At 54.4% G+C, this 13,947-nt stretch overlaps 1 protein-coding gene across 10 annotated transcripts in view; it reads left to right on the top strand.

Annotated features, from left to right (window-relative positions):
• Positions 1–13,947, top strand: part of Ablim2 (actin binding LIM protein family member 2) — a 139,685-nt gene that overhangs the window by 122,330 nt on the left and 3,408 nt on the right. For 7 of the 10 annotated variants that reach the window (XR_012435883.1, XR_012435888.1, XR_012435887.1 and 4 more), the window contains 2 exons: positions 1,074–1,128; positions 2,383–2,668. Coding sequence is in view for 3 of the 10 variants with exons in the window: in XM_074042686.1 (XP_073898787.1) it covers positions 1,074–1,128; positions 2,383–2,390; positions 2,588–2,668 (144 nt within the window). In the remaining 7 variants the exon portion in view is untranslated. Of the gene's footprint in view, positions 1–1,073; positions 1,129–2,382; positions 2,669–13,947 lie in introns of those variants that run through there. The other 3 variants (XM_074042686.1, XM_074042682.1, XM_074042683.1) reach the window with 3 other exon arrangements.

The following is a 13,947-nucleotide window of genomic DNA, read 5'->3' as shown; positions in this document are numbered from 1 at the left end:
TTCAGACCCTGGACCAGGTGCATGATCTTGACTGTGCACAGTTCTCAGTGCAAACACCAGGCGCCATCAGATACAGGAGTTGGACAGGGGAGGGATTGCTTAACCCTCCGCAGGCTAAGCAGGGTGAGGCTGTGTGGTCATGGTGAGGATGTTATGTGGGAGTTACAGATTTTTTTTCCAGGTGGACAGAAGAGAAAGGGAACTCCTGACATTAATGGCCATGATTTTGCACTAAAAAATGGCAAAGTCTGCCGACGAAGGCCCTGGGCAGCTGAGGGAGGCACCTGAGATAGGCGCCAGGGGCTTTCAGCTCCACGCCCCTTTTGAAGTATTATCTTCAGAGTCACGGCCACTCTGTCCAGAGTGCTTACAACAGCCCAGGCTCTTTTAGACACCATGAACCTTCAGCCACCAGGCTCCTTTAGCCATCAAGACAGTCACTGTGGAGCTACCGTGGTGCCTGTGCATTCCTGGGAGAAGGTTGGGGGCCCCTTTGTATTGGAGCCTTGGGGTGGATGGACTTTGGCACACACCGCCATAGATATCATGTAGCTGGCAGCCTGCAGGAACAGAGCAGGAGATGGCTTACAGCCCCAGAAAGCAGCGGCTAGTGTGACCCCCTTGGCTTGCTTGTGGGGCACAGAGGGTGCAGGGCGGATCCTGGTCTACCCGGAGCGCTGAGATAGCAGGTTGTGGGTGCTACACTAGAATCCTGTGGTGTGGCAGGAGCAGAGGCACCGCTGGGCATCATGCCAGCACAGCATGATCACCTGCTGTGGTCCATGCCAGCCACGGAGCCAGGGCCCTGGCATCTGGGGACTCTGTGAAGATGGGACGGAGTTGACCATACAGGTAGGATCAGTAGAGGCCACCAAGGCAAGAGTAAAAGGCAGCAGTCCCGCCAGGCAGGCATCCTGGACACTAGCCTTCTAGAACTGGGTCACCTAAGACCACCACTGTATTGTGGACACCCTCCTCCCCAGGGCTGTGCAAGGAATGAGGCATCTCCCAGCTCCCCGCTGCCTACCCTGTGCAACCTGCCTCTTGCCTCCCTCTCTCTCTCTCTCTTCCAGAATGCCAACCTGGTCCCTTGTGGAGTAGACCTGGATGCCTGCTGGGGCACGCGAGGTACTTACAGCGGGGACCCCCATGGGTCTCTGGCTGGGCAGGGTTCACTAACACGTGTTCCCCGGTCTCATTCTGAGGCTGCCCTTCCAGGGTCTGCTTGTAGAGGCTCGGCATGGCAGGCAGGGAACCCCAGGGAGGCTCCTCAGACCTCCAAGCTACTGTTACTCAAGACACTCCCTTCTCCCCCTTCCTGGGGTGCAGGGGCCCATCCTGGCTTACTGGGTGCTCTGTGTCTCTTGGGGACGTAGAGTCACAGGGAAACAGCTTTCAGGGTCCAAGCCCAACAGTGCATCTCCAACCTTGTGTCCTGCCCTCACTCACTGTGGCGGATGGCATGAGTGCAACTCTCTGGGCTTTGAAGCAGGAGGGTGGCTGTTACTAGAGTAGCCACCTGGTCATGTGACAGGTGCTCCACAGAGGGCCACTACTCCAGCTCTGAGCAGGGTCCTGAGTCTGGCCATGCTACATCCTTGTCACCCCTGGGAATGCCAGGGACCCTTGCTCTCCTGAGCTGGTCTCCACATGGATGACCTCAGAGCATCACTGCCTGCTTCTCTCAGTGGTTGTCCAAGTCCCTGGCGTCACAGCTGGCACATCAGGACCCCGTGTGGCATGTGGGGGATCTCAGGAACTGGTCCCATCACAGGAGTCTCCCTTCTGGAGTGGTTTGAAGCCAGGGTTCTGGCGACCCTGCTTTCTGTGGTCCTGTGTCCTTGGACGCCCTGACCTCTAAGATTTTATTTCTGGTAGGAAACTTTTAGTCTGGAAGGAAAACATTTCAGAAGTTGAGGAGCTGGGTAGTTTAGGAGAGGAAGGAGAGCCAAGAAGGAAGACAGTGAGAGCGTGATGAGGTCAGAGGCCAGTGAGAGTGTCAGTCTCCACAACACCCCCAGTGCCCCGAGTGCCCACTGCACAGGTGGGTAAACTGAGGCGGCCATCTTTTTTCAGGGTGGCCCAGACCACCCGGGGAGATGTTTCCCAGTTGAGGAGCACGGTGCTACCACCCAGCTTCCGGTCTGGCCTCCAGCTTCCTTGACCATGCCTCCTGCTCTGGGTTCTCCCAGGGGACCCTCAGGGCTCCTCTCCCCACAGGCCTGGGATTAGAGCCCTTCACAGACTGGTTAGGGGCCCAGGAGACCATGTCTGGCCTAGCCAACTGCAGGGGGCCTGGGTGACCCCAGCTAGGAATTACTTTCACCATGGTTCTTAAACTTCCTAAATGGCCCCCTGTGGTCTCTGCTCTTTCTCTTACAGAGTACAAGGTAAGAGAGGCTGCCTGCCTACCCACGCTGATCTCTTCAGCACCTGCCCAGGTTAAAAGTTCCTTTCTGTGTACCTTCCCTATGAAATGTGTGTCTGATGCCAACACAAGTATGTATTTTGATTTGCCCTCTGCTCTGCTCTTTGACCCAGCATACGCTCGCTTCTCGAGGTGACCCTGTGGCTTCTTTCCCTACAGATCTATCCTTATGATTCCCTCATCGTAACAAACCGAATCCGTGTAAAACTGCCCAAAGATGTGGACCGGACACGACTGGAGGTACGGGTGAGCGTGTCTCCACAGAGGCCTGAACCTCAGTGTTACACTCATTCAGGGGCATGGTGCCGGGCACAGAGCCAAGGCTAAGGACCATGGTTACTGTCCCAACCCGGATGGCTTTGCAAAGGAGCCCTGGTGTTTGGATGGGACAGGGAAGGCTGTGCGGCAATGTACAGCTTCATCGTGGTCCTATCACAAGTGCTGGTGCCCGGCTCGTGGGATCCACAGCTTTTCCAGTTGTCCTCTGTGGCTGCATTTACGCCGGTCTAGAATAATCAGTGTGTCTAAGAAAAGCAAGTGTGTTTAAAAGTCCCAGCAGGATGTCAGCAGAGCAGTGTTGTATAGAATTTGTTGACTGAAGGAGCAAACTTTGCCAATCACCTGCTATACACAAAGCCAAAGCGCCCTGTGCAACACTCACGCATATTCTCACAACTGGCCCTTCAAGCCAGCAGCACAGGTGGGGACTCTGTCTCCCCAGCCTTGCACGAATGCACTCTGCCTTGTCATGACTTACGCGGGGGTGAGCAGTCCCCTAAGGAGGTTCCTGAGGCTGAGGCTGAGGCTGAGGCAGCCCTCGGTCCCCAGGCTAGGGAGCATGTAAGTCAGCCATATCTGCCTGCTGGGCAGTGGCTCTGTCTGTGGCCAGCAGAGAAGCAGCAGCGTGGACACAGCCGAGGGACCCCAGCACTGCTATTGGCTCAGGAGGGTTGGCAGAACAGACTGGGTGGTTTGCAAAGGGCAGGCCTTTGAGGTGGGACAGACAGGCCTGGCAGGGACCATGTGTGCTGGGTATGGGTGTGGGGAGAGCCATGCTGGCCCTAGAGGATGGGCAAGACTGGAGGGGCAGAGTCGGGAGAGAGGGAAGGGCCTTCCAGGCAAGGTTGCTGTGAGTGAAGTTTGCAGTAAGAGTCACAGCGGTAGCACAGGCTCTCCGGGGCTACCTGGCCGTGCACTTGGGTTTTCATTTCCACACTTAAGGATGAGGATACAGTGCTTCCCTTGAGTGAGTCACTGTGCAGACAGGAGTCATGCAAATCCCTTTACTTGGGACCTGGAAAATGACAGGGCCCCTGCACAGAGGCATGTGGCAGGGAGAAGGGTGACGAGGATACTGATGTGGCTGCTGTACTGGGGAGGAAGCACATCTGTTCGATCTTCTTTATCGAAAGTGATAGGCACTTGACTGTAAGCAACCTAAGCAAAAGTGGAATTGACTGGCTGTCATGACTGAATGGCCCCTTCAGGTGTGGTTTGATCAAGCTCTAAGCTGGGTCTCCAGCACCCAGGTTCTTTCTTTCTATTTCTTGACTGCACTTTCTGTGCTGCCTCAGGTGTAGACATTTTCATCAAACCCTCCCAGGCTCAAGATCTACAGGGAAATCTCTGCAGGGGAGGGACCCATCTCTTTCAGCTGTCCTGGCGATGGCCTCTGAGTGGTCAACCAGTTTCACCCAGGGAATGTGACGCCCTGATTGGTCAGCTAGCCCGGGTGCCCAGGCCTCAGACTAAGGGGGCTGCTAATGTCACCTGAGCTGCAGGGACCCAGAGTGGCCCCTGGGAGAAACGAAGACCTGCTACCTGAGTTGGGGAGAGGGTACTGGGCAGCAGACAGGCAGCAAGGGTTCCCTGCAGGGAGATGGTAGCAGAGATTGGGAAGGGACAGCGCAGCGCAGTAAGCCCTTGACCACCGTGGCCAGTCAGAGCAGCCAGTCCACAAAGTGAGCCCATTGTACTGGCAAACGAACCATGGCGCTAAAGTTGGCTGGTTTGAGGGAGTTGGGATTTGGTCCTGCAGAAGAGAAAAGGCCACCACAGTGTTCTCAGGTGCTTGGATGCGCGTATCACCCTTGGGAGGGGCTGGCAGCAGGGGCAGCTAGGAAGCTGTGAGGAAGTCTGGAGGGGAACCTGGGAGCCCCTCCAAGGTGTGGGGACCAGCACTACTGACAAACAGAGGAACTCAGGGCCTATTGACAGAGGAACTCAGAGCCTATTTGTTGAACGGGTGTGCAGAGGAAACTGGAGCCAAGCAGCACCACCTCGATTAGGAGGCCTCACCACCCTAAGCTAGGGTTCTGGGGACTGGGTCCTGGAAGCCCCTACCTGGACGTCAAATGCGACCATCCTCAGGGGCCAGAAAAGGCGCCCATGCTGGTCCTCTCTGCAGATAGTGCCAGTGTCACCCACGTCCCTCGGGAGGCATCTTGGGCTCTCACTGCAGTTGGGGCCTCATCAATGGAGGGGTCCTGTCCCAAACATGCAGCTGCTAATGAGTGGGTGCTGCTGGCTGCTGGGCAGCTTGCAGGTCAGGAGAGCCAAGAGGGCTCCTATTTTCTGTGCTCTTGGTTTGTTAGAGGGCATGTCCCCATGGACTGCTGGAGCCTGCTGGGACTCATCACTTCCCTCTGGGGCTGGGGTGCGCCTTAAGTGACTTCGAGTCCCCCTGTGAGTGAGGGTGCACGTGTGCACTCACACGTAATGCGCAAGGAAAAGTGGGGGATGTCAGTGACTGCCATTGGAAATTTGGCCTTCTAAGGAGCCCACTGGGTCTGGAAGTGGGTTTACTCTTGCACGTCTTCGTGAACACACCCAAGGGCACCATTCTTTCCCCCTCAAGCTCAGACACTTAGGAGAAATTGGAAACTCACAGCCATTGGGGCACGTTCCTGTCCCTTTCCCACTGTTCAGCAGCTGGTTGCCCCTCCTGGGCTGGGGGCTAGGACGTGAGGAACCAGAGTGGGGGTGCTCTTCCCCACAGGAGCAGAAGGCACCCTGGTGTTTTGATGTCAGGGGAGAGAGTTTCAGTTTTATTAATAAAAATTGTGCATAACTATTGTTTCGTCCAGAGAAGGACAAAGAACGTAAAAATCTTATGGAATTCCCCCACACACTCGTAACCTGGCAGCCCCATGGAGGACAAGCTTCAAGAGCTCTCTCCTTTTTTTTTTTTCTTTTATTATTCCTATGTGCATACAAGGCTTGGGTCATTTCTCCCCCCTGCCCCCACCCCCTCCCTTACCACCCACTCCGCCCCCTCCCTCTCCCCCCCACCCCCTCAATACCCAGCAGAAACTATTTTGCCCTTATTTCTAATTTTGTTGTAGAGAGAGTATAAGCAATAATAGGAAGGAACAAGGGTTTTTGCTGGTTGAGATAAGGATAGCTATACAGGGAGTTGACTCACATTGATTTCCTGTGCGTGGGTGTTACCTTCTAGGTTCATTCTTTTTGATCTCACCTTTTCTCTAGTTCCTGGTCCCCTTTTCCTATTGGCCTCAGTTGCTTTTAAGGTATCTGCTTTAGTTTCTCTGCATTGAGGGCAACAAATGCAAAACTAATTTTTTAGGTATCTCACCTATCCCCACCCCTCCCTTGTGTGCTCTCGCTTTTATCATGTGAAGAGCTCTCTCCTTACACAAACACCCGAGACAGCTGAGTCCTGTTTTGGATAAGGAGGGCTCACGTGGTATGTTCAACTTGACCTCCTGCTAGTTTCTTTTAAATTTGACACGGGCATTTTCCATGCTGATTAGTGATGATCTGCCACCACCATGGTTTCTGTGGGCAGTCCCAAGACCAGGCTGTGACCTGACTGTAACCACCACTTCCACCCCACTGGCTGAGCTGGTCACATGCAAAGCTCACAGCAAGGCAGGCTGGGAGGTAGAGTCCAGATGAGTGTCAGGAAGAGGACAAGGGTGTGGTGGGCAGTTCACCACAGGGTCCGTTCTGGGCCATTGGCCATTGTCATCAACACTCAGTGCCACAGTGCTCAGCTGAGTCTTCCACTCATTCTGCGACTATGTGGCAGCACTGAGTGAAACCCTGGGGATGCCTGTGAGCAAAAACAGCACAAGCTCTGCCCTGGTAGTCAGTCTAACATGGGAGACAGAAGTCAGTTAACTAACTACAAATGAGCAGACCTCTGAAGGAGAGGAATGCGGGCCTGAGTGTTTCATGTTACTGGGTATGCCGAGCATGTGTTCAGGTACGTGTGCACACGTGTGTGCGTGCATACTTGTGTTTGTAAGTAAGGGGAGGGTTAGCAGGCAGCAAAAGTATTCAAGGAAGAGCAAATTGCATGTGCAAAGGCCCGGGGGCAGGAAGGAACCTAGGCTGTTTGAGGAAGAGTAAGAAGGCTGAGGTGGCTGGATCTGAGCAGGCAGAGGCGAGGACAGGCCAGGCTCACCACATTAAGCAGAGTGTTGTTAACCTGAAAACCATGGCATTTAAGGTGGAAGACAACATGACTAGTTTGCCTTTGCAAACAGCCTTTGTGCAGGGAGTCTGTCTTCCAGCATCCTGGGCAGGTACCATCACTGAGGCGAGAAGTGGATGGATCCAGGCCGTGTTGGGAGGCGCGGCAGCAGGACTTCGAGGTGAAGGAAGCATTGTGGGGAGGGGAGGGACAATCCAGGGGTGACTCCAGGCCAGCTGTGTAGACTGTGGTCACAGTGGTCACTCCATGCAGCCGTGTGCCACACTGATAGTTATTGACACTCTGGCCTGTAAGGCATGATCAGGACACCCAGGCTGCCAAGCCTGGCATCAGTGAAAGGTTTCATGAAGGAGCCTCATCCCACATGACAGGTGCTCAGAAAACATCAGTGACTTGTGAGCAAGGCGTGAAAATCCTGTCTGACTCTAGAGAGGGCTGGATGAGTCGCAGGGCACCCATGAGCCCAGCAGGACCAGCAGTTGCCCCCCGAGAGGCTCGAGGAGGCCAGTGTAATGACCTTTATGAGGTGCAGTGCTCTGTTCCCAAGCCTTGGCTACAGCACACAGCTATCTCTGCCTCAGAGGCTCTCGGGGCCCTTCTTATAGTGTCCTCTGAGGGTCTGCTGTGCCAGGAGCATCCAGGCTGAGAGACAGGAGCTCTGCTGAGCTCAGCCGGAACCACATGTTCTCGAGGCCACCCCTACACCCTCTGCCCTGCACTCATCAACAGGCATCACTGTGCTCCTGAGTTGTCCTCTTGCCATCCAAGATGGCGTCCTAGGAGGGGTGGGCATCTGGAGTCAGGGTGACCTGGTGTGAATCCAGTGTCCAAAATGTAACTTTGGCACTCTGAACTTGAGCCTCACCTGTGAAGTGACAGCCGCTGCACCTGCCCCGCTGGGAGGTTGCGTGTGGATGAGGCGGTCAGCGTGGGACCCGGCCACAGAAGGGAAGGGAATCCCCCCAGTGCCCGGTGCTGGCAGGATGTGGAATGACTGGGCAGTAGCTCCATGTGGTGCACTTAACACTAGTCCCTCCTGACTGTGTGCCAGGCCCTGTTCCCAGTGCACAACAGGTTTTCACAACGTGATGACTTTAGTCGCTTTCCCGGACCCCACGGGTCCTAAAAGGCAGAGCTGGGATTCGAGCTAAGGTGGCACTCAGAGCTGCTACTACCCTGTCTTCACCCCCTATCTATGCTATCCTATGTGTCCTACACCATCTACACTATCCTGCCTACCCCGTCCTGTCTATGCTGTCTCGCATATGCTGTCCTGTCCACACTCCCCTGCCTCTGCCACCCTGCCTCCTGGACTAATTGCAGTGTTGAAAATGAATTGCAATGGCTGCACCATGAAGCTTAGGCTGGCTGTGTGGATGCAGGGAGGCTGCTTAGGGGCACTTTGCATCACTGGGACATGAATCAGCCACGCCCGAACCCCGCAATGTGCACACACACATTCTGCTCCTTAGGCCGTAAAGCGTGTCAGTCAGGGGCCTCCAGAGAACCAGAACCATTAGCAGATAGATACATACATACACGTGAGCACGCAGGTTTACACACAGACACACAATGGGTACGCGGACGAATGCTAGACACACGTGCACATAGATACATGCATACAGACATACATAGATACATAAAGACCTATGCATGCACACACGTACACACATATACACACATGCATGCATGTGTACACTATACATAAATGAAGATAGGTACAGCTACGTATGTTACCCAGCAAGGCTCCTGCATTGAAGGCTTGTGGATCGAATCATTGAGGGCTGACAGGATCAGGAGGCTCTGACCTCATCAGTGGATTCATTCACTGAGAAGTCATAGTTTGCCAGCATTATTAGGACCTCTCACAGGTGGGGGGCTAGTCGGAGGAAGTAGGACAGCTGGGGCATGACCTGGAAAGATGTGCCTGTCCCTAGCCCCTTCCCGTCTCTCTCTGTTTCCTAGTCACCATGAGCTGCCCTCCTCCTCCCAACCCTTCTGCCATGATGCTCTGCCGCTCTGCAGGCCAGGAGCCAAAATAAAACTTTCCTTCCTCCTTTAAGTTGTTTTTCTTAGGTATTTTCTCTTAGTGACAGGAATTGACTCACACAGGTACACAGACGCGTAAAGACATACATATGTAAATAAATACACAGGCAGAGCGATACATGTATACATACACATATACACATATGTGTCCCCGGTGCACGTACAGACAGGATGTATGTGAACTCAGAGGACAGGAATTCTGAAACTTGGAGGCTCAGGCCATTGGGAGTAGCTTCCTTCCTCTCTGTGAACCTCGGTGTTTGTTCTTCCAGTCTTCAACCCCTTGGAAGAGACTCACCCGAATTTTCAAGGTGAATTTATATATATATAAATTATATGTTTGACCAAATATTAGCGCCAGGGCCTGCCAAACTGACACATCAAATTTAACCATGGTGCAAGCCAGGAGGTGGAAGGGCTCCCTGTCTGCTTTGAGGCCTGGAGACCACATCCAGGTGGGTTCCTCGAGGTCTGTGACTCCTGAGTTGGAAGCTCTGGGCCCTTTCCGGGAGCCGGCAGGGCCAGACTGACAGAAGAGGAGGCTATTGCAGGAGCCCTGTGGTTTCCCTGGCTGCCACTTGTGAGCCCTGAGGCCAAGGTACACCTGAGTTTACTCAGGCAGTGAGATGGAACGTGCCTGGGAGTGAGGACTCTGCAGTAAAGAATGCTTCATTTGTTCTGACCAGCCAGGCCGGTCTGATGGGAGGAAACTGTGCACCCCAGACACTGAGGGGGCCACCAGGCGTTCACAGCCATACCTCCCTGGCCTGGAGGCAGAAGAGAAGCACACTGAGCTCTGGGTGGCTGGGGAGAATGTGTTAGGGCCTAGAAGTCCAGGCCAGGTGTAGGGAGGGAGGAAAGGCATGAGAGCACAGACCATGCTGTCCTCCTCTCGGGGTTAGCTGGCCCTGGGCCCAGCTTGACTAGTGCAACCCAGGAGGCCTCTGGAAGAGGTGGCATTTGAGACAAGACCCGTGGATGAGAAGATGCTGCCTGTGATGTCGGGGAAAGGGCATGTGGAGTAGAGGAGTGGCGGGGTGGAGGCAACCATGGTGAGGCAGCGCCCTGGAGCCACCCAGCAGCTACCTCACCACCTACCTCTCAGTCTATCTCTGAGCCCCTGACTCACCCGCTCCCCCCATGACTGTGGAAAGATCACAGAGGCGGGTGGAGAGGTGGCTTGGCCAGCACACACTGCACAGATGACTAGGGCCACTGTCGTAATAAGAGTGATGCTGCCGTGCTCTGGGAAGGGCCTCCGGTCCACCTCTGAAGCCAGCTTGAGTGAGACTGGCATCTGCAGCTGGGGCCTCCTGTGCAGGCTGAGGCAGCATGAGCGACTGTGTGTGTTAGGGAGGCTCGGGAGAAAAGCACTCCTCGTTGGCCCTGGAGCCCCAGGCTGTACAGGACTGTGACCTGAGGGCCACCAGGTCAGCACAGCACTGGTGCCGGGCGTGGTCGTGCATGGCGGGCTGGGTAGAGGGAGGGGGTGCCAGGAGGTCTCCCATCTGAGCTTGGTGGGGGTGTGCAGGTGCTGGGAGGGACATGGGGCTGAGGTCAGAACCTGCTCCCAGGCCTGGCCTCGCTGCTTCCTGGCTGTGTGACTGGAGCTGCTCCTATGGGCTCCTAAGAGCTATATGCTACATTTTCAGAGGCTTTGTTAAACCCAGCTATTGTGAAAAGTAAATGATATACGCTTATAAATTACACTGAAAATGAAGATAGTGGGGCTGGGGTGTAGCTCACTGGTAAAGTGTGTGCTTAGCATGCGTGAGGACCTGGGTTTGAACCCCAGCACCGCACTAAAAAAGACTCAGAACTCACCCCTTGCTAATGGTTTTACCCTGCTTGAGCGTGTCTGCCAGTTGGGTCTGTGGTAAGACTCTCTCCGTGCCACCCCCTCATCCCTGGTTCACATTCGGCAGTTTCACTTCCCCGCAGTCAACTAATTGCAGTCTGAAAATATTAAGTGGGAAACTCCAGAAATGAGTAATTCCTAAGTTTTAAATCATACTCTCTTTTTTTTTCTTTTTGACAGTACCGGGCTTGAACTCAGAGCCTCGTGCTTGCGCTTGTCAGGCATTCACTCTACTACTTGAGCCATGCTCCCAGCCCTTTCTGCTTTTAGTTATTTTTCAGATAGGATCTTACCATATTTTACCTGGGCCAGCTTCGGCCCTCTATCCTCCTATCTCCACTTCCCTAAAAGCTGGGATTATAGATGTGAGCCACTGCACCTGGCCTAAATCATGCACCATTCTGAGAAGCAGAATGCAGTCCCACTGTGTCCTGCCTGGGACATAAATCATCCCTTGGTCCAGCACATCTCTGCTGGGCTTTACCCGAGAGTCACTTGGTAGCTGTCTTAGTTATCACATTGACTGTCATACGATCACAGTGATTTCCAATTTTACTTATTAATGTCCCCAAAGAGCAAAAATGGTGCTGCAAAGGAGACACCAGGGTTAAAGGTGGAAAGACAGCTTGACTCTGGTGCCAGGTGGTGACCCTGCAGGCATATAGGAGAGCCATGTGTACTGCATAGGTGGACGGTCTCAGGCGTCCACCGCAGGCTTGGAATGTCTCCGAGGGATAAGGAGGACCACCGTGTGATGGTGGCTGCCGGGTATCTTCCAGCTCTGTGTTCAGTGACAGTATGCTGGCACTTAAAACTGCCACGGCAGGAGATTTCACACCATGGAAGTGGGCAAATGCCTACTTCTCTCAAGTTCAGGTATCTCTGTCCCTTGGGCTGCTGTTTCAAAATAACTTAGACCAGGTTAGCATAGCAATGTGCTTCTCACAGCTCTGGAGACAGGGAAGTCCAAGTTCAAGATCGCAGCAGGTGGGGGTCTGCCAAGTGCCATTCCGTGTTTCATAGATGGTTCCTGTATGTAGGGCCGGGCGTGGACAAAGTGGGAAAGGCAAGGCGGCCCTCAGGACTCATGACCTAATCACTTCTCGAAGGCCCCACCTCTTAATACCGGGTGTCGGTAGTGTTTCGGAAGACACAGGCAGACCACAGCACCGGGCAATCCTTTCCCTCTTGCTAGACATCTTCCAACATAACCAAGGGAGGCTTGAGGGTTCTGTGGACTGTGGGAGGGGCTTCCTGCAGGGCCGAGACCCCAGCCCAGGTCTGAGGAATGAGTAGGAGTGGCCTGGGCAATGGGGAGGACTGGCATTCTGAGCACTGGGGGGAAGGGCCCTGGGCCAGCTCACTCCCATTTCATAGATGTCACAGCTGAGGTCAGGTCATTGGCACAGCTGGACAGGGATGGAGTGAGGACCAGCACCCTGGTGTGCCTGAACTGTGTGCCTGGGGGCTTTACATGGCGCTGTCCTGCAGGGTGCCAATGGAGAAGGGCAGACAGCCCATGAGGTGCCTCCATGCTGCAAAGATGGCCTCCTCACCAGGGACGCTCTAGGGAGACTGGTGACCCCAGAATGAGGGTGTCCCGGAATGAGGCTGGCCTACCCCTCTACCAAGGCCCCCACCTGGGCTTCCTTCCTATGTTCCAGAAGGAATTTGATGTATTTGACCTTGGCAGGCACCTGAGGGAAGCCAGAGGAGTGGCCAGGGGAGATCAGATAGCTGCCCCAGCCTCTGGGTCAGCTGCACCCCATATCCTGCCTACTGTGAAGGGCGGGTAGGGTTTTGACCTGTCTCCCTGACGCTGTGGCAGCCACAGGCAGGACCTGAGCCCCTCCTTACCAGGAGGCAAGAACAGATCCCCTGCCAGGACATTGGACCCTCACCTGCCCTCTGGAACTCTCAGACAACCAGGTTCTGTTCCCTTCTGCAGATGAGGAGACAACTCAGCCGAGGGTAGGGGTCTCTACTGGCCCAGGTCTTTCCCTTGGCCTGAAAGTTCTCAAGCCCAGCTTCCCCCAGCTGCTCCAGGGAGGGAGGTATGTTCCCCACGCCCTACACCGCGAGGCCTGTCTCAGTAGGCTTCACGGGGCTCAGATCTGAAAAGCATCCCAGGCAATAGGGACAGGACCCTGGTTGGGATCTCAGCTGAGACCCCAGGGAGCCTCCCCTCTTCCTTTCAGTGTACTGAACCCAGGGACCCAGTCTCGGAACTCTCTTTGAAGGCCTGGTCTTGTCCCCTTCTAATGGGTCAGCTGCTTCCCTGGCCTGACTACATCAAAGTGCTGGGAACTGTGCCTCATCTGCCATCTCCATCCTGGTCGTCCTCGTCCTCTTCCTCTCTTCTATTGCTCCACCAGGCTTTGATGTTTCCATGGCCACAGACCTCAGGTTCTGAGCAACTTCCTGGACTTTATTCTCAGAGGCTCTTGGCAGCCAAGGGTCAGGGAGGAGCAGGAACTGCATAGGGTACATGATGTGAGGGGGACAGAGCCCAAGTGACAAGGCCAGCTTCTCCATTTGCCCCTGGCAGCTCCTTCCTGATACAGAGGGCAGAGCCTGGCAGGAGGCCACCAAGCCAAGATGGCCAGACTGGTGCTAGCTCGGGTCACCTGACTACAAGATGGGTGGGAGGTGATTTGTGCTGAGGCAAAGCAGGACACAGCCTGGCTCCTCCTGCACACCAAGAAACCCTGATTCAGGGGAGTGTGGTCCAAATCCAACTAGGGCAAATAGTTCATGAGACTGTATCTCAAAAAATACTCAACACAAAGAAAAGGGTTGGGAGTGTGGCTCAATTGTAGAGTGCCCGCCTAGCAAGCATGAGGCTCTGAGTTCAAACCTCAGTACCATCAAAAAATAAATAAATAACAAAAAGAAACCCTTGATCCCCAACCCTAAACAAATGTTAGTTTCTGGCGAGCCCAGGATTCTTTTTTGGAAATTTGAGATAGCCAGCCAGTGGCTGAGGGTCTTGTGTTTGTGCATGTGTGCACACGTGTGTGCAGGTATATGTACGTGTGCGTGTGCACGCATGTGTGCTCACTGTCTATGCGTAGAAGTTCGTGTATGCCTGTATGTATAAGTGTTCAGGGGTGTGTGTGTGTCCATGTGTGCGTGTGCCAGTGTGCAGTGTGT

The sequence above is a fragment of the Castor canadensis genome, chromosome 9 (assembly GCF_047511655.1).
Source record: "Castor canadensis chromosome 9, mCasCan1.hap1v2, whole genome shotgun sequence".
NCBI classification, from domain to species: domain Eukaryota; kingdom Metazoa; phylum Chordata; class Mammalia; order Rodentia; family Castoridae; genus Castor; species Castor canadensis.
This window is presented reverse-complemented; position numbering and strand designations above follow the sequence as displayed.